Consider the following 21,398-nt stretch of genomic DNA (forward strand, 5'->3'; position numbering starts at 1 on the left):
TTAACATGTAAATGAACAAAGTAGAATATGGTCCTAGTATACAGTTTGCTCTCTTTCATTTTCTTTTTTGCATTAGGAGAAAAGATAGGCTATATGAAACCAAAATGCAGATATTCTCTGGAGAAGAACAGACAGAACAGGTTATCTTTAAGCGATTTCCCCAGGTTATCATAATTTTAAAAGATAATGTGTGTCATTACCGTTACATTAATCACCACAACACAGCATGATAGCTCATTTACATACAGTGTCAATTTTATAGCATGCTTATCTGAATCAGTAGCCTCTGGGTGGCTGATGTTATAAGCCTCTAAGGGAGAAGTGAAGGCAACAAGTTCTTCCATGCATGAACTGCCCAGCTGTACATTAGAGACTTTGACAGCCACCACACAAAGATGGGAATACGCTACATCAAATCCAAAAGAATAATTTTTTCTCAGATGGGCATAAGGTAGCTATTTAATATTTATCCCTGGACCCACCCAGCATGCCAAAATTCCTTCAGCTGGATAGCTAAATCGTTTCTCTTCTGACCTCTGTTGCACCATCAAGCCAAAGGACATGACTGCCAGCCGGCATATAGAGTCCCAGATGATTTGTCTCCCATAGCCAACACAAATGACTATTGATCATACTGACTTCCGTCTTCCACTAGTTAGGAACACCTCCAAGCCTGGATGCTATTTTTGTAAAGCAAACCACAACTCTAACGTTGTAGAAAGTTGCATGATGACAGATCTCCTCTTATATCCTCCATTACTGTCCCCTTCAGAAGCATACATCAAACTGGGCATAGAAAAGTACATCACTGCTCCCCTGGTATGCAGAATTTAAACACCCAAGTGCCAGAAGCCAGTTTAACAGATCAGTAATATCTACCAACTGGCATTGAATCTAAAATTTCCATGATCAAGTTAGAAATGCCAAAATGACAGATTTTTAAATTCAAGATGCCAGAAGCCTCTATGCCCCATGTCAGTGTGGCAGTCAGGCACAACTCCGACCAGAAGAAAAATGTAAATGAGTTCTTCCCTGTGAGGGTGGTAAGCCGCTGAAACAGGTTCCCCAGAGAAGGTGTGGGTGCCCCATCTCCAAAAGTGTTCAAAGCCAGGTTGGACAGGGCTTTGAGCAACCTGGCCTAGAGGAAGGTGTCCCTGCTCAAACAAGGGGGTTGGAATAAGATGAGATTGAAGGTTCCTTCCAACCCAAACCATTCTATAAAAACCTTTCCAGGCTATTACAAGTCAGTGTCAATTCATTAAAAACAAACAAGATAGGGAAGGCTGCTCCGATACTCCCACACAGAATGAGCTGCAAATTCTGTATAGATCGGATGACTAGTACCTGGCAATGCAGAACTATGAATATACAGTTAAAGTAATGAGCTTCAGGAAAGCTTTGATTTTATCACCAGATTTATATTTTTAATAGCTTTTAGGAAAGAAAATACTAAAAAGCTTAAGTCTGACGGTAGGAATAAATATTTTGAGAAGTCCATTCTCTGTCCCTCACCAGAGTGCTATGAAAATGACAATGCTGTAACAGAAACACTTCACAAATTTAATTTCAGCTCAGCACTCCTACTTTGTGCTGTTCGAAACAAAGATTTTCATCAGTAATAGTTTTCCTGAATGGAACCTGAAAACAAACATGCACGCAGGGAAGCTTAGTATATTAGCTATAAAAAAAACAGGATAAGTGAATAGCCAACTAGTTCATAGGAAATGCCTCTTCTTCTATTATCAATAGGTGGAATCATCTAAATAAACCCTGTGTGCATATGAAATTGAAACCGAGTATCTCTGTACATGCAATGTTTTAACTACTAAGCATATTAACAACATACAGTAACAGTAACATGTAACTAAGTCGTAACATGAAGCCATGTTAACTGGGAGACAACAATGGCCCATGGAACAGACACTAAACTTGTCCTTCTTAAATGTATTTCTGTGTGATTTTTTAATATTGTTTATGGATTTACATATTTTAGAGCCTGAAATGACTACTGCAGTCATTCAGCTATGTCTCTATATAATCCATTGAATTGTTCCCAGAAGCTTGACTAAAGTACATCTTACAAAAAGTAACACCTACTTTTATCTTAAAAGATTATAAATGATTTCACCACTCTCCTAGTTTTACTACTAATCTAACGACAGCCTGCTTCACATTTCGAGGTTGAATTTCCCCAATTCCCTGATGGTTCTCGTTAAATCACCAGATCTATTTCACATCTGCATATATATTTACATATGCAGTATATATCTATTTATACGTAGGTATTTTTATATAGACATGACAATTCTTGAACTCTGTGCTGCTAAATGAAGACCTAGAGCTTCTGAACCCAGGCAGTTGTTAGTTTCCTTGCTTGTTTATAATCCTGTGATTACTCTTGCTTCCTTCCTTTGAGCTCCCACCTGTGCACAGCAAGGATACTGGGGTAGGTATAAAACACCAGACCCTCTCCATCTTTTTTTCCTGCATGTTGCCATTTTTATCAACATTCATTTCTTTGAACAGGGCACTGTACCAGAAACTCACATTAAGATAATCATGATAATAAACCACAATGCTCAGGTCCTTTTCTGCACCACTGCTTGCCCGAATACAGTCTTTCGAGGCTTAGTATTATGAACCTTCTTTTTGCCCAGCAGCATTACTTCTGATTTGGCTGCACTAAATTAACTACAGTGGACTGCAAACACAGTCAACAATCCAGATCACAGGGTGGGGGGAAAAGAGTCCTTCTCATCTTTTCTTGAAGTCTTCCAAAGATCTAATCAATAACCTGTAGGAATTTAGCTGTAGATCAGGGTTCTCCTAAACTTGTCAGCTTACCATCACCTACTTCCATAGTGGTAGCAGCTTTCATCCCTACAGATGAGCAAGCAGCAAAATTGAGATCCTTAGAATTCTGTTGGCTGACAAGTGCAACAGGAGCAAGTTTGTAGAACAAAATTTCTGGTGCTCAGCTGCAATGTCTACAACATGAACGTTTGGAGAGGAGTTTTTCTAGTGATCCCTTGCACTGAAGCCCATTAGGAAGTTGGCAAGCATTAGGTACACTCCTTTAGCAGACATTTTGTCCAAAATTAACTGAATTTTCAAACCCTAACATTCCCCTGTCACAAACATGCAAGTGGAGTGAGAACAAATGGGAGATCCACTTCAAGAGCACACTCAGGATCTGAGTTAGTAGCACCAGCACAGACCCATCCCCAGGCAGCATCCCTGGAAACTGCTCTGAAATCCCACTGCGTCACCTAAACCTGCACCATAACAGGATACCCTACTAGTAACAATCCTGTTCCTCACTACCTACATGTAACTACAGTTCCGAGATGATCCAGGGAACACTTATTTATGTAATGTGTCCCCAACTAATTCTATGCAATGCAGTCGTAAAAATTCACAGCAGAAACCCAAGCATCTTGGAAAAATTAAAGCACGGTACCAGCAGAAGGAGCCCCTCACCTCTAGAGCAGGCATCAGATGAAGTGAAAGCCTGCCAATATCTGAACTTGAACTCTAGACAGCATTACAAAACTCACACTGTCTCAGACTCCAAACTGAAGAACAAAACAAACCAAACCCCAAGAAAACAATCCCCCAGAAGATTCATACTGTGCTTGTCTACAGACACAATGATTGAAAGGTGTTTTAGAAGATGACACAGCCAAAATGGGGGTGGAGATGTGCACTCCTTAAAAAAAAACCAAAAACAAACAAAAACCCCAGCTGCAGTCAGCACACATATTTCTTGGAAAAAGAAACAAGAAACTGTTTTTCCAGTTTATTTCTTTGTTTTAGACCTAGTAACTGTACTATTATGCAGATAAGGTCTGACGAATGAAAGGCCTATGTAACCAGCAGGAGGAATAATGGATACGGGTAAATGTAATTACATACTGTCGGGAAAAATTATTAGGGACAACTACCACAAGAGGAGCTGCCTCCAACTGATTTTTTGAGAGGCGCACAGAACATCAGAGCCTCTTCTTTTAATAAGCATTGTGGGTTTTGTACAAACCAGGTGCATAAAGAATGTGAATAACAAAATGCATCTAACAGAGGGATTTGCAAATAATGCATAAAAGAAGCTAAAGTTAGATTCTTCTCCTGCTTCTACAGAATTGATAGCCCTCACATTAAAGATACAAGAACAGAAATTAAAATATGATGTGATGCTTATCTTTTTTTTTTTTTTTCTAATTTCCATAGCATGCTTGATCCATCACGCTGCATCTAGATGACAATTTTTAATCCAAGTCCATTTTGGGGGTCAAAGGACATTGCATCTTCCTTTCAGCATTTCAGATGGTTTCAGAACAATCCATTCAGCTTCTACTGATTAGAGTTTAAAATTAATTCGTAACAATTTACAGAATTCCTAATGGTACATAAAATTCATATTAGAAAAGAAACATTATTTTTTAATCCTTGTAAGACTGTATGATCTCATTTACTGCCCTTAAACTTGAAATTACATTCAGCATCATATTTTTAACTCTAATACAAGAACCAACAGGAACATGCACATGGGTTTTGCTAAATCAAAACAGTAAGACTGAGTATAGGTACATTTGCACAAAAAACTTAATCCAAGAACATTTTAACATTGAAAACCCTATACAAGATGACCAGTTAGCAAGCAGGGTGTCATACTTAGTCAGAAGCTATAGCTAAAGCTGTAGAAAATTTAAAAATTCAGAATTCCCATGAAGTCGAACAGCTAGAACACTTCCAAAAAATACGTTCTTAAGCCATGGCTTTTTTACATGTTAACAAGATAGTCTCAGTGTTTAACAGGTCTGTCACAAAAACTCCTGATCAGATTCTGCTCTCACTTCTGTTGAGACAAACCTGCAGTAGAAGGGATTCAACCCTGCTATATTTATGTCAATAGAAAGAAGAAAAATAAATAAATAAAAATGCAAATTTGGTATTTATTTGGGTATTCATTTAACCAAGTTCCTTTCACTGCGTAACTCAACACAGCTTCTAAGGCACAAGACATCTAATATGATGTTTCACTTTGGCTATGGAGATTAGAGTCTTATTTAACTCGATTTGTCATTACAAAAAAAATAAAAACAACAACAGGAAGTCAAAGGCATTTCTGCACTTAAAAGAGAGGAGAACAAAGTAACAATATTCCATTCTAAAACATGTATCTCAAAAATGTTTCATTAGCCATCGCTTATGGGCTGACAACCATCCATGGCTGCTGCATAAACAGCATGGTAAATGTCAGGGGTCAGGCTTACAATTTTTGAAGCAGCAACAGAAGAGCTGAAATGCTGCTCACCAACAAACAGCTTCATCCAGACTTCTCAGTTTAACAGCTTGTCATTTTTTTCCATCCGATTTTTAAATTGAAAGACATCAGCTTCCTTAATCTATGTCTTAATACCCAGGAAACAAAAAGCTCTACTTCATACACCCTTTAGGATACCACAGATAATAACAAACATTTAATTCATTCAACTACTATTGCTTAATCTACCAGCAATATCAGCATCATTAGTTTAAGCTTCCACATTTTGCTCAGACAGGATCACATTTGAGATTAAGCATCCAATTATGGGCTCATAAAGCCACATTACTGGCATTTCCTTCTTAGCAGAGTGTGGTTTAATTGGCAAGGGCCTTTTTTCCTATGACTAGCCTAATTCTAAAGAATGTCATATGCCCTTCTGAACAACACATCAAACTGCAGGGGAAGCGCTCTGAGCAATACCCTCCTGAATAAATCTGTCCAGCTTACAGCCATTAACACAAATCCCAACTGCTCTTCCCATCAACTGATATTGATGACAGTGACAAGGACACTGCAAACTTGCTTTGGTGGCCATTAGTAAATTCAATTTCATTCTTTAAAAAAAAAAACAACACAATAACATGCCGAACACTTGTGTATATATCAAGCTAAAGACAATGGTTTAAAGAAGCACAGGTTGACAAATAGCCAAATGACCTCACATTTAGCTATATTCAGCATCATAGTATATGCTCAAGAGAACAAGATGCAAATATGTGATATTACAATTAGGGATTAAGGTTTTAATACCATGAATTTAGGATAATTGGCAGTAAAAATATTGAGGAGCTGTTATGCTGGTTACAACAAATGACTTTTTCAAACCCTTATAACATAACACCACCACATTTTATAAGCAATTAAAAATCTCAGAGTTTCTGAAGAACTTTACAGGCAATCTCTCTCTATTTTAGCATCTATAAAGCCAAACTCCTTTTGGGTCATGAACAGAGAGTACTAATATACAAATATGTTATAAAAGTTTAAAGCAAAAAAGGCTCTCCCACAGATAACTATATTTTTTGACATTCTAGATTATTAAGATAGGAAATCACTTTTTAGCCATTAACACTTCTTTATAAATACTATTAACTTTTAAAATATCAGCTTCAGACCTTTTCTTATGCACCTTTTCTTATGCTCTTACATGACAAAAAACCTCACAAAATAGCTTCTTTCTTTTTTCCCTGTTTACAGTACTTCACCTCCAAAAGGTGAAGCCCAAAGTGCCAAGCAAGAAATATTAATTCCTGGATCCAAAACCACTAAACATAAGGGAGGATACCTTCCAAGGGGACAAAGAACACTTCTGCTCCATTTTGATCAGTTTTAAGATACTGTTTTTTCAATCACAACACTCCTGTGACAATTGTGGCAGGCAGTCCATGGGGACACTCATTTGCTCAGGACATACATACTGCTGGTTTCTTTACTATCATGACAGATCTGAGATTGCCAATGTGACAGCTCCTTTGTGTACACAGTTGGAGACTTAGATGAAAACCCACAAAAACAGATAAAGGCAGCAGCTGCACTCATGAAGTCAACTATGTGCAGTTGAGTCTCTCTTAAGTATACGATTACAAGCACAGTTCCTCTTGAAACAAGAATATGCACTTCCTGAAAAAACAAGTTACACCAAACATCATGCTTCAGAACAAAGTGACTAATGCTGTCCCTTCACCAGGCAATATGCACTGAAAACTTCTTTCATACAAAAAAAGTCCTACTTTTCCCTCTAGGGCCTGTTTAACTGAAGACAATGTGATGGGGAAGTCTTGCTTTTATAAGCAAAGACCAGGAGTTAAAAAAAAATCATTTTTTTTACCTGTAAAATACAAAATACCTGCAGCCCACAAAAGCCCTGATGATGTGGTTCACTAGAAACACTTCATTAGCATTCACTGGGATGACAGATAGAAATCATTCATGTGTTTGCCATGGATTCACTCTAACAAATTCAATTCCAGAGCACTGCATCCTGCCCACATGGGATACAACCACCAAAGGGTTTTTCCAAGAGCACATGCAGCAAGAATGCTGCTGGCTGCAACAGGCACAATTAGGGGACTCCAACTTTCCAATAGCTTCATCAGCACACAGGTGTCTGTTGCAGGCTGAAGTTTCTTGCGAAATTTAAATATTAGGACTTTCTCAGGAAATTCTTTAGGGAAATAAGCGTGTCCACTTCCAAAACTATTTAGGTATCTTTTTATCGGTTAAAACTAAAAAACCAAAACAACCCATGTTTTGGCAGTCAAGTGTCACAGAGTAGCCACATAGACTTGATAGTATTAGCAGTCTTCCCCTGCTTAGGTACCCTGGCACTAAAAAGAAAACATAGCTTGAGCTCAGCATTGGAGCACAAACGCAAGGCAGAAGCAAGAAATATGAAGGGCATGATGCAATGAAAGGATCAGGGGAATACTGGAGATAAGACAGAACAGTATTCCATCAAAAATGAGCTAAACTGAAACTGAACTCTTGAAGCTCCATCAGCAAGTATCTGTAAAATCCACTAGAAAAATTCAAATGGTATCTTTACTTCCAATGACTCCCTCCTTATTGTAGTTACAGACTATTTGAAGAAAATTATTTAGAACTATGCTCTTCAAACTATTTAGGCAATGCATCACTTCCTTAAGATAAAAGCTGTTTTATGAATGAACATAAATGACTGCAAAGACAGTGGGACATACAGCAGAGAGGTGCTGTGTCTCTTCCAAAGTTCAAGTTCAGACTGCTTCATAGGTTATGATTTACGATTCAAACTGGAATATATGAGCAGTTACATATCAAATTTTTCCTTCTTGGGACCCAACAGACAACACTAACTTCCAGCATCTTTATTCTACAAATATTGCTGCAGTAAACAACGATAACTGAAGTCAATGTGAGAATACAATCTCAATAACAGAAATGCTAAAATAAATACCAAATTATCCCAGGAGGTGAGTCTGGAGGCATCTGCTACACACAGAAAAAATACCTGTTTTTATTGAAGTTACCTGTGCACCAGTGTCCTGTCTATACAAAGGGTATTATATACTTTGCTTATCATATGGGATACAAGTAAGATTAAGCTAATGTTTGCAAACCCTTTAGATACTACAGTGCAGCACCAGTGGAAGAACTGAGCAAAGCAGCAGTAATTCTGTATTCAGACTGGTATTTGAATGATGCATTAGACCACATGCTGAATAAAACAGCACAACAGACTGAAAGCAGTTCATTCAGAAGATTGGTCCAGTACAGAAGGGAGAAAGGGAGGGTGAAAGAGAAGTGGAAGAATCTGATCAGATAATTACAGGCTTTCTGACAATGCACACACACAAAGCAGCCATATCAAGATTTTTCTATACACCCTTAACTCTGTTCTATTTTTCTTCATTATTAGCTGCTTGATAGTTCTGTCACTATTTACAGCTATTTTTAAATATTTCAGACAAACAACACAGCATGTGTCCATGTGTGTCAGAAAAGAAGTTAAGGAGTAAAATCTATTCATGTTTTCATGCTTACAGCACACAGCCAGTGGATTCCATGATCACATACTACCATTAGGAAACCAACATCACCAGATTTATATGTAACTAACTGCCTTCACATTTAGATAACAGGTTATAAGGGTTCTGTAACCCGTATGAAAGCAGTGACTGATTTTGCAAATCACAATGAGCATTTTTTCACCATATAGCTAGCATCTGTTACTACTTCCATTTTTACATTAAAAACACTATTTTACAATCTATATATACAAGGTATGGCTTTATTACCACATAACCTTGCTCACTCTAATGGCAGCTATGATGAATCCACATAATACAACCAGGAAATTTCCATATTGACGCTATACAACACTTTTAGCATTTATTCTTTAAAAATCATTACCTGTGTATACTTTAGGTTATCTCCACCTAAAGTATACTCTCAAGACCTTGGATAAATTTCAAAGAAAGACATTACATTATTTATACTGGAGTGGGGGAAAGAGTGGATAGATGGTGTGGAACTCTGATTTTACAGTCCTTCTCCAACAAGAAACAATCCAGGTTTCCTTTCATGCATTTGTGACACTGTAATAACCATCATCTACTTGACTTTAATTAAGAATATATAAAAATTAATATTTTTCTCTTTGGAGAATTATCCCCAAGTGATGTCTACGAGAAAAAACAAACCAAAGGCCTCATTTAATCCACCTACTCCAGCGTTCAATTTCGCCCACAATGCGTAACTGGAATTGCAAGTGGATTTAAAGAGACCAGGAGAAAGAAGGAACTCACCATTCTAACTACTTCAGGGTAAGTCTGCTCTGTCAAACAGCCTCTGCTTATTGTAATGTAGTCCACCAGTTCATTAAGAGTGGAGCGCTTGTATTCTTTCATTTTAAGGTCTGAAAGCGTGTCCATGAAGTCAAAAATGACACAGCACTGTTGAAGTTTCTTTAGGAACAGTTCAGGCTGCTCTGAAGATGGAACGTCTATGAAACAAGAAAGGAAATATTTGTGAGTCTGACATCTTACTATACAAAACAGGATTTCTTTCTGAAGATCAATTTCAAAGGAAAGCAGCATTCATATAATTTTTGTAAAACAGAGCTCAGATTAACAAACAAACCCCTTATAGAAACTGTATTACTACTGTGCGTTTCAGATCTCTAACAACATGCTGTACAAGTAATTTAATCATCACCTGCTATTAAGAAAATAAAGTTCACCAATAAAGTGCAGGCTGAAGCAGCAAATGCGCACACAACAGCATTCAAGATGTAATTCTGTGATATACCACTGTTTTCACTGAAGGCTGACATTCACCATCAATAACAACACTCTGAAGAAGGATGAAAGAACTGTCAAACAGATCAAGCTTGATTAATTTATATTTCTAAACACCCTATATGAATATACATAAATATGCATATGAATACACAGCAAGACTATAATTCTGCAAACAAGTTTTCAGATTCAATCATTACCCCAATGTTGACACTTTCCATAGCAAAATCAACTTTACTGAACCATAGTGAGGACTATTTGCTGTACTATGAAGACATAACATACATCAATAGGAACATTTTCACAGAAAATGATGATATGTGCTTGACCAGGAAAGTATCAGAACATACTACTTTTGCTCTGTTTTCTTAATTCTTAGCAAATAAAAGACTTAATAAAATAGGAAAAGGAATGTAAACTTCCTCATGGTTTGTTAGTTTACCAAGCGCATCAAAAGAGCACACAGAAAGCCTAGTTTATCCAACATTCATGTACACCAGAGGCTAACAGCAGCAGAAAGTTGCAGAAATTAAATATGAATTTCTACTCTGAAAGTATGCCCTCAAACTAGAGGACACTTCACTTCCTTTGGTCAACTTTCTAAAGGCAAAAATGGCCTGTCAGCACCAGAATCCAGCAAATTACCTTCCAAGACACAACACATAAATTAAAACTTTTGCTGATTTCAACTAGAAAATTTTAATAGTAAAGAATTGATGTTCATTTCCTAAAACTTGTCCATACTTAAAAAAAGCCAGCCTAAGGCAGAACTTCTTATGGCTGACATGAGAGTATGTTGAGTTAAGGAATACTTGTCAAACACTGGAAACTGTTAGTAATTGTAGAGTAGTTTTAAGGACAAAGTACCATGAATCTGTTTTAATTAAAACATACAAAACAGTTATTAATTTGAAGTTCAAAAAACCTGTGAAATATTACAAGGTCACAGTACATAATTCCTAAGAAGTACTGATAGAGATGCAAGGACCCCAAGGCACTTCACATCAACTCTCTGCATTGCTTAAACACTGAAAAGAATAAATACGGACTGCAGTATAAATAACTTTCTGACCTGACATGATGAAGTACAACAGTTTATTCAACCTTTTTCTGCTTATAGTACTGCAGTAGTGACAGGATTCAATAGGTTGTGCAAACTGCATCCCAGAAAATACAACCACGATCCGGGTAAAGTTTAATTGGTGGTATCAGGCAGTACACACCAATCTCTTATTCATTAGGCTTGGGTAAGCTCTGCAACAGCTGTGTCCAAGGGAGATTAAGGGAGAGGAGGGAAGCTTTATAGTTATGACATCACACTTCATATCATCAGAATTGTTCACCCCATGTTCCCAAAGGAACGGTGGAACATCTGTGGCACAGAAGATGCAAGTGGTCCTACAGAATCCCAACAGCAGCAGCTATGCAAGAAAAGAATCTTCCTCAAACACCTCTGGAAAAATGAAGGTCCCAAAACCAGGTCACCCTAAAGCTATTCCTCTGGCCAGCTCTCTTACACAGGTTCCTCTTGCCTCACAGCAGGCAGTGGGGAAACCTAAAATAAGCCAGAGTCAGAGAAACTCATTAGCCTTCACCCATTACAAAAACCGACCACTTCTGTGAGCAGCCCCTTCTCAGGTTACAGCCTCACAGGAGATAAAGGGCCTGGGGAAGCAAAGTACTTGTGACTGCTTTCTTGACTACTCGCCTTCAAATAATACAAGAAAGTAGAGCAGCCTTCAGAATTCACTGTTATTAGCATGCAGCCAACAGTTAATCAATTAACAATTTCTTTCCAAAGCTGGACTGTAAATACCAGCTGAAAAGAGAAGAACAACAGGGGAAAAAAGAGAGAGAGATAAAACTGCAATTAGTTACTTTTCAAGAGTATTATTTTTAATTGTAGCTTCCACTCTTTCCTATACGATCTATAATCCACCACAGAACTTGACAACATGTAAATGGTATCAATAAAATCTATGATGTTACATGAACATTGTTTTAGTTGCATTGTTCTACATGGCTTTCACACATTCACTTTGACCAACAAGACTATCATGGTCAAAATGAAAAACAGATTGAAATCAAACAGGACTCCATTAAGACACAGTTCAGCACAAGTTACAACCAAACTCATATGACTCAAGACAACACTCATTTTAAGGTAGGGCTGGTGTTAAATAAAAATTTAAAAATGACTAAAGCATTAAAATAACTAATAAAAGTTTGTTTTCATTTTTCCTCAAGTTAAGTGTCTGGACGTGTGGGAACACAATGAAAAATATAATTAAGTTCTTCTCAAGAAAAACCACTCTAGAGCAGTAGATGAAATTCATTGCTGCCTTACTACATTGAGACATGCGAACTACAGTGGTAAACCAAAAAAATAAACTCAATCATAAAACCCCACAAATAACCAACAAAAAGAAAAAAACTACTAAAGCCCCCCGAAATAAACCTCGCAAATCAATTGTTCTGGTTAGATCCACTTTTCTTTATTAAGCAAGCTGCCATTTACAGTGAAAAACAAAACTGCAAGAAATGTCATACAATATTTCTCGTTGCTCCTCAGGATTCAGAGTGCCACCACATGCCTTCGTTTTTCTACTTGGAAACAGCAAAAGTATATGAGTGTAAATTTTAAGGGGTCCTAATGTGCACAGCACAAGAAAAGGGCATCGGAAATCAGTAAAAGCAGCATTCCATGTTCCCAATCTTCCCACAGAGACCATGCTATTAGTTGGCTTGGGTTTGGGGTGGTTTTGTGTTTTCTTGCTTATTTGTTTGTTGAGGGGGGGGAGGGGGAAGAGGGTTTGTGGGTTTTTTTTTTGTGTGTGTGTTTCACTGTTGTACAGACCTTACCGAAAGGTCACTAAGAGTGGACTTTCCCAGCCATTCTCTTGCTATTTGGAGCAGGAAGCAAACTGGTGCTTGGAGTACAGACCTATTGAGCTCCATAGCAGAGCTGAGCTCCTTAACGCAATGACTTGAAAAGAAACATGCAGCTCCTTACAGATGTTCACAGTTTGCAGATGAAAAACAGCAAATAATTTCTTCTCAGCAGAAGCATACTCAGAACTTTCAATGAATTCTGCATCACTTTACTCTTGCACTAAGGTGCAGCCAAACATTTAGGGCCCAAAATTTGACAACCTGCAATATTACATTGTATCTACTTTTAGTTGAAAGAACTGAAAACTCAGCAACTGCTCTGATAAATCTGTGTAAATACCGGTAATACTTTAATAATCTAAAAAGTTAAACTGAAATGACACAATTAACTGGTGTGTGTGATTTATGTCAAATGCACAGGAGAGTATATATTTTTTAAAATAAAGATTTAAAGAAAGATAAACTTCCATCTGGATGACTGTAAGAACCCTCCTCATTTTCAGAAGGTCTTTGCTACGAGTTAATTTTCAGGCTTGACAGTTTTCTTTTTGGCCACTGAAACCTATACAGAGCTTTTGAAATACACTGCGTATTCAAAGATTCAAAGGAAACTGGTTTAGTGAAAGCAAGTACTAATACATTGGAACAATGATAATCAAGAGAGCATCAGAGCCTTTAACAAAAGAAACTCTTTCACAAAGTTATCAGGAAAATTGTCTGAAAGTAGTGTAATCGGGTTTTTTAGACATGGACAAACAATTGTTACTACAAGGGTTGAAATACTAATTCTAAAATGGCCAAAGCAATTCAGTTTCTCTCTTAATAGCCTCTCCCAAAATAATCCTAATCCAAGCAGCCCATCCCTTCTCATCAACCATCTCTGCAGTCTCTGCCTTCTGTATCTTTTATCAAATACAGAGTAAAAATCTGACACCATACTACTTCTGCAAATCTCCTACATGCATAAAAAATATTCATGTTTAGACTACATTCATATTTAATTGATGTTATGTACAAGTAAATAATTTTGGATCATAAAAAACTAAAACTATGCATTAGACCAGCAAAACTGCATATAGAGGACTAAGCTATGGTTCTCCTCTCAGTGGTTAAAAGCAAGAATGGAGAGAAACTAAACAGCTGGATCAGTTCCCTGATCCATTTCAGCCTGTAGTTCTCCAATGAAAGGTATAATGCTAGGAAGTGAAGATGGTGGAAGGGATTGAGCTGCTTAAAACCAGCATGGCAACTATGAGGAAAAGTCCCAGGACTGCACACGCAAGAGATAATAGGGCTTTGAATTAGAAGAAAACAGGACAAATAATGCAGATCACATATAAAATATTAAGCAAAACTAGGATATGCTCACAAATGCTACCCTGCACCCACATAGGTACTATCAAACATTTATTAATAATTAAAACTAAAATGCCCTCAGAATTAACTATTGCTTCCAGAATGTAAGTTACTGTTATTAATCAGCTTGAAGGTGATATTTGCATAAGGAATTAGCATCACCTTCTTGTCTGACAGTAAAAGCAAGCTCCACATTAAGCATGAAAAATAAGAACACACACACACAAAACCCAAAGTATGTCCAGAATGTGGGACAGCGAGATTAATACTAACTTTTTTACTCACATTAATTTTAAGAACTTCCTTACAGTTTCCCAGCATCTAAGAACTCTATATTCAATTGCCTCTGCCCACTGGGATTCTTTCATGTATTCTTTCCCTATCAACTTAATACAAAATAATTCCCCAACTTTTCTTCAGTTTCCATATCTTCCAGTTATTACATAAACCTAGGACCATCATCTTTCTAGTTCACTAAAATTTCCTTGTGACAAAAAAGCCCTAAAAAAAAACCCCAACTGCTCCCACTTTGCTGCCACTTGCCGAGTCACCAATTTAAACACAACCAACTACTGAAGCAAGAACCTACCTGAACAAAGCAGGCAGCTGTGCATAAATCTGTCCCCCACAGGTCACTATGAAGATTCTACTTGGTAAGAATCTAACTTTCTAGTTTTTATTCAAATAAAACTTGCAAATTTGAATTTGAAAGCCTGTTTTGTCTGCTTTGAGAAGTTGTCTTCAAGAGGAGGTCTAGCGACACCCAACTCAAAGATTTCAGTAACTCAAGGTCCTGTCATACATATATCTGAGTACATAACAAGTCACATTTCTATAAGCCACTTTTTACAGTAGAATATTGGTCTTAAGATGTCAAGAAGTACAAATGTTTGCCCTCTCTTTCTTACACATACTTCTTGAGAAAAGTAATCACTATCCTGATTACATTCATTTTATTTTACTGACTGGCTGTCGATACTATAAATGCTTTGTGAAGTCAGCAATCACTCATTTATAATAGGTGTTTTTTTCAAAGCTGTTTTCTCAAACCATTCTCTCTACTTAATAATTATACAGTCAGGGCAGTAGTTAAGCACTGTGTTCAAAATACATAGTCTAACCACTACCACCTTCATGCACTCGGCAATAAATATAGTGGGACAAACTCAAGCTGATTTTTATGAGTGAACATGCACAAAACGATAAGCACAACATGAACATACTGTTTCCAGCACGTTCAAAATGCACTATTAGAAGTGCAACACAGGACATACTCCACCAGTTTTCCTGACAAACAGTGTCTCTCCAGATAACCAATCACAAAATTGAGAATTAGTTCCCTGACCATAAATTTCTTCTGATCAAACCAAATAAAGTTCTCACCAAGTGGCAGTCTCCTGGGTAGTTTCACAAGGATCCTAGATATTACAAATCCCTCTACTGCTTGCAAATGCTCCCCAATCATTTCACAGAGGTTTTCAACAAACTTCATTTACGAGGATTAGTCTGAAAGCAGAGATCCAGCATTTCATCTGAGTGCCTTGAGCAGCACTAAAAGCAACAGGGGATACTCCTTATTAGACATATACACTGCCAAATTTTATAGCAGAGATATACTTTTAAATATATTAATCAAAATTCTGCCTTTAATCATGTATGTAAAATCTGACAAGCTTCAGCACCTTAAAAGAATGCATGGATGAAGGGCTGCTGCCTCCATCACAAGACCAAAAGTTAAAACCAAACTGACAATTAAAAAAATTTCAATAAAGTGCATTTTTAGACCACATACTTTTAAATTTTGTTAAGCTTCAATTATACTTTTTTCCTACTTCCACAGCAGCCAAAGTGCAGGCAACACTTCAAGGCTCCTCACTTTCACCCGTATGGCTCAATCCAGAGCCACAGCAGCAAAGCTTTCAGTGCAAAAAGACTCCTTTAGGCTAGGCTTTATCATTCTGTGACCAACACTTGTTCATCCCACTACTGACTACACCAGTGGTGTGTGTGCTGTGAATATCTTTCAACCTAGAAGTGAACAAAGATCACAAGCTTGATTGTCAAAGCTACTGATGAGCCATAGCAAAGTACTATTACATCCATACTTGTTGCAAAAAGACTGTATTATTGCAAATTAGCACCAGTGACGTGTCACTCGCAAGTGAGTAGAGCGCTTCCAGGGTGAGCGCTAGGTTTTAAAGGTTTGGGTCCTCTTACTCATCACTAACTCAACACGATGAATCCATTATGAAGCAGAGCTATATCAAACACTTTGGATAATAAGCAATCAAGTAAATATACTTGAATTCATGAGCAGCCACTGGAAGACAAGATTATCAGGGTATCTGGGTACACCAACTGTTGCTCTGGGTCCCACAAAAATACAAGAGTTTTGGTAGTATACAGTGTCTGTCACACTAGTACTAATAACAACCACTTAGTAGTAATCGTGTCTTCTCATAGTCAAGCAGCAATGCCTTCTTCCACAGGTAAGCAATGCCTTCTTCCACAGGTAAGCTGACAACACTTCTCAACCCATCCTCACAACTTCTTCAATGAATGGGAGGAGTTTAGGTTAATGGAGTAACCCAAGACAAAATTTACCTATTCTACCTACAAGTACGTTCAAGCCAAAATCATGCAGGTCAAAGAAAGTAACAGAGAAGGTATGGAAAAGGACTGAGATTAAGCCAATTTTGGAGAAAAACTGATGGGGCAAAAGCAAGTAGATGAGTGGACCAAAAGAGGTGGAAGAACAGCAAAGCACCTATGAGTATTATGACAAGGGGACAGAATGGGAAGCCAAAGAAGGCAGAGCAACAACATAACAAAGTTTTAAAAGATGAAGAGGGAAAAAGAATGAGGTAGAGCATGAGCAGAAAGCCTGTAAAAGACAGAGAGGAAAAAATTGTTCAGAGAACAGGTAACACAAAGAAAGTAGTAGAATATTTTTAAAGGAAAAAAACATGAACTCAAAGTGTTTAAGCAAACAAGAATGAATGAGTTAGGGGCTAGATTTGATTAAACATCTACATACCTGGAGGTTCTGACACTCTTGCGACATCTGTAATATATCCCATTACATTATTTATGGTAAGTGTGCCTAGACATCAAATGAACACTTATTTCGTAGCCCCAAGCTGATCGCAGGTCTTGTAGGTTGCCTTCTCTCTGCTCCCTCTCTCCCAAATTTTTATTATTATTTCAAAAACAATTATTAGCAATTTCTGCTTTTAAGGGAAGCAGAAAGGCAGGCAAAAATACACAGAAATGTCATTTCAATTTCCAAAAATGAATACGTGGCATAAAATCCCAAGATAAGACAAAAATACTCTGCCGAAACACCAAGAGCTATTGTGGCCAATTTTCCTGGACTGACTCAAGGATTTTTATACTGGCTCAGAAAGTTTATGGTAGATAAGTAGGTTATTACTGAATTGCACTTTTTAAGAACAAGCTAACCTTTACTCGGAAGAGCTGAAGTCACTAGGTTTGCTGAACAGTCACTAGAGAGAGCTGCTGCCCATGTGTCCTGACACTTGAGAATACTGACCTGCTATACAACTTCCGCCTAAACTTATGCCGAATCTTCTACCATTAGATATGAAAGACATAATTGTTACTTTTCGAAACCTTCTCCAAGGGGGAGGGGAAAAAAGAAAACGAGATTAACTTCAAATATTCTTAAAACAAACAAAACAAATCAAATAAACTTAAAACCACACCAAAAAAAACACAAAACCAAAACCACCCAAATGATAAAACTCCTGTTTGTCTTCTTCTTTCCACATTTGTATAAACATAAACATATCTATACTTATAGGATTTGTGGTTGTTTTGGTTTTTGTTTGTTGGTTAGCGTTTTCTTGGGATTTTTTTGGCACTGACCTGTTAATTTCATATGCTGGGTTTTTTTACCATGCCTAGTTATGCTGGGAGACAACACTTAAACGCAGCTCACCAGCTCCCAGAGCTGTTATAACATCCTTAGTCTAAGAATCAAAATATCCACAAACTTAAAAGATCTCCGAGTTCTAACAAAATGCTCCATTACAAACAAAAAATTGATTCTACATGAAAAATCTTTGTAGTTAGATTTTCTGAGACTCCACAATTAGTATTACTCCTTATACCTTTGCTCAATTCTAGCTGGTAATGCCTTCAGTGCTGAATCCTCAACTGGTTCCTTTCAGCTGTTGAAGGAGGAGCTGTACATCAGAACTGAATTCGGGTTTTCCTGTAGACATTGTAATAGCAAAAGCTATATAGGTAGTGCAAATGTAAATCTAAACCAAGCTGAACTTACCCAGTTGCTCAGCTCCTCTACCCTAAAGGAGAAGACCAGAGACAGGAACCCAATGTAAACAGAGCCATCTCAGTTTTCAAAGTGATTTCTCAAATTACGGCATAGAGCAGAGCTACACAATAGCAGCTCAGGGCTCTGCTGGGTCACCCTACCACTATCTTCCTTCCCTTTAAGATCACCAACAGTGCTTCAGGCTGGTTTTCAGTGTATTTTTAACTGCCTTGCTAGTCTCTAGGACCCTGCCATCCTCCATCTGTTCCTAAATTCTTAGTAGAGCACTGGAATTCCAAATGTCAACAGACACAAGCTAGCCTCGGCCCATTACTTCAACTTTGTTATGCTGTGCTTATATCACTTTTATCTTAGTCTGTTTCTGTTAATTTTAGGGAGAATGATGGATTACACTGCAGCTTCAACTTTCCCTGGCTACATCATGTGGGTTTTGGGGGTTTGGGGTTTTGGATTTCTTTTTTTAATGTAAATTAATGGCAAATATCACAAAATTACAAGACTAGCAATTTATAACAAACACCTCATTATTTCCCTCTACTGTGGCCTTGTGAGAGCCCAGCTGGAGTACTGCATTCCACTCTGGGGCCCTCAACAAAAGAGGATGTGGATGTGCTGCAGCAAGTCCAGAAAAGGCCACAAAGATAATCAGAGAGCTGGTGCACCACTCCTATGGAGGCAGGCTGAGAGAGCTGGGGTTGATCAGCCTGGAGAAGAGAAGGCTCCGGGGAGACCTTACAGCAGCTTCCAGTACCTAAAGGGGGGCTACAAGAAAGCTGGAAAGGGGCTTCTGATGAGAGCATGTAGTGATAGGACAAGGGGAAATGGCTTTAAACTGACAGAGGGGAGATTTAGATTAGATCTTAGGCAGCACTTCTTCCCTGTGAGGGTGATGAGGCACTGGCACAGGCTGCCCAGAGAAACTGTGCCTGCCCCATCCCTGACAGTATTCAAGGCCAGGTTGGACAGGGCTTTGAACAGCCTGGTCTAGTGGAAGGTGTCCCTGCCCATGGAACTAGATGATCTTTAAGGTTCCTTCCAACCCAAACCTGTCTATGATTCCAGGTTCCTTGGATGGCAAGAAATCTAAAACCCAGAATAAGGTTTACAAATTCCAGGCTACTAAGAAACACGTTTGCAATAAAACCCTCATAATGGCCTGCTGAACAGGCAGACAGAAGAATCCGAAGAGGACTGTCTTCCTTTTCATAAGATTCTTATCAGATTCCTTTTTTTTTTTCCTGCATGACATGGGAAGCTTTTGCACTATAACAATCATTACATGTAAAAACACAAAGGTCTCACAGAAGTCTTATAGCTACTTTCCATTCTACCTGGGGTCACAAGGCAGTTCAGGATTTGCACTGGAATTTGTTGGTGCATTAAGCACATAACAAAATAATGATTAATTATGTATGCGTACATAGAATCATAGAATAGTTAGGGTTGGAAAGGACCTTAAGATCATCTAGTTTCAACCCCCTGCCATGGGCAGGGACACCGTACGCTAAATCATATCACTCAAGGCCTCGTCCAACCAGGTCTTGAACACTACCAGGGATGGAGCATTCACAACCTCCCCGGGCAACCCATTCCAGTGCCTCACCACCCTGACAGGAAAGAATTTCCTCTGTATATCCAACCTAAACTTCCCCTGTTTAAGTTTGAACCCGTTACCCCTTGTCCTATCACTACAGTCTCTAATGAAGGTTCCCTCCCCAGCATCCCTATAGGCCCCCTTTCAGATACTGGAAGGCTGCTATGAGGTCTCCACGCAGCCTTCTCTTCTCCAAGCTGAACAGCCCCAACTTCCTCAGCCTGTCTTCATACGGGAGGTGCTCCAGTCTCCTGATCATCCTCATGGCCCTTCTCTGGACTTGTTCCAACAGTTCCATGTCCTTTTTATGTTGAGGACACCAGAACTGCACACAATACTCCAGGTGAGGTCTCACAAGAGCAGAGTAGGGGGGCAGGATCACCTCCTTCGACCTGCTGGTCACACTCCTTTTGATGCAGCCCAGGATACGGTTGGCTTTCTGGGCTGCAAGCACACACTGATGCCAGCTCCTGTTCATTTCCTCATCGATCAACACCCCCAAGTCCTTCTCTGCAGGGCTGCTCTGAATCTCTTCTCTGCCCAACCTGTAGCTGTGCCTGGCATTGCTCCGACCCTTGCACTTGGCATGGTTAAACTTCATCAGGTTGGCATCAGTCCACCTCACAAGCGTGTCAAGGTCCCTCTGGATGGCATTCCTTCCCTTCAGGGTATCAACTGAGCCGCATATCTTGGTGTCATCGGCAGACTTCCTGAGAGTGCACTCAATCCCACTGTCTATGTCAGCGACAAAGATGTTGAACAAGACCGGTCCCAACACCAATCCCTGAGGGACACCACTCGTTACTGGTCTCCAGCCAGACATTCAGCCATTGACCACAACTCTTTGTGTGCGGCCATCCAGCCAGTTCTTTATCCACCAAGTGGTCCATCCATCAAATTGATGTTGCTCCAATTTAGAGACAAGGATGTCATGTGGGACTTTACACAAGTCCAGGTGGATGACATCAACTGCTCTACCCCTGTCCATCAGTTCTGTAGCCCCATCATAGAAGGCCACCAAATTGGTCAGGCAGGATTTCCCCTTAGTGAAGCCATGCTGGCTGTCACCAAGCACCTTGTTGTCTTTCATGTGCCTTAGCATGCCTGCCAGGAGAATCTGCTCCAAGATTTTGC

The 21,398-nt window shown here is 38.7% G+C and overlaps 1 protein-coding gene across 5 annotated transcripts in view; it reads right to left on the reverse strand.

Annotated features, from left to right (window-relative positions):
• PPP2R5E (protein phosphatase 2 regulatory subunit B'epsilon) overlaps positions 1-21,398 on the reverse strand; it is a 75,537-nt gene that overhangs the window by 21,090 nt on the left and 33,049 nt on the right. For all 5 annotated transcript variants that reach the window (XM_057416226.1, XM_057416225.1, XM_057416224.1 and 2 more), the window contains one exon: positions 9,613-9,809. In XM_057416226.1, the coding sequence (XP_057272209.1) occupies positions 9,613-9,809 (197 nt within the window). The remainder of the gene's footprint in view (positions 1-9,612; positions 9,810-21,398) is intronic.

This window comes from Pezoporus wallicus, unplaced genomic scaffold (genome assembly GCF_028554395.1).
Source record: "Pezoporus wallicus isolate ANWC-B61680 ecotype Strahan unplaced genomic scaffold, APGP_CSIRO_Pwel_v1 scaffold_2146, whole genome shotgun sequence".
Taxonomy (NCBI): domain Eukaryota; kingdom Metazoa; phylum Chordata; class Aves; order Psittaciformes; family Psittacidae; genus Pezoporus; species Pezoporus wallicus.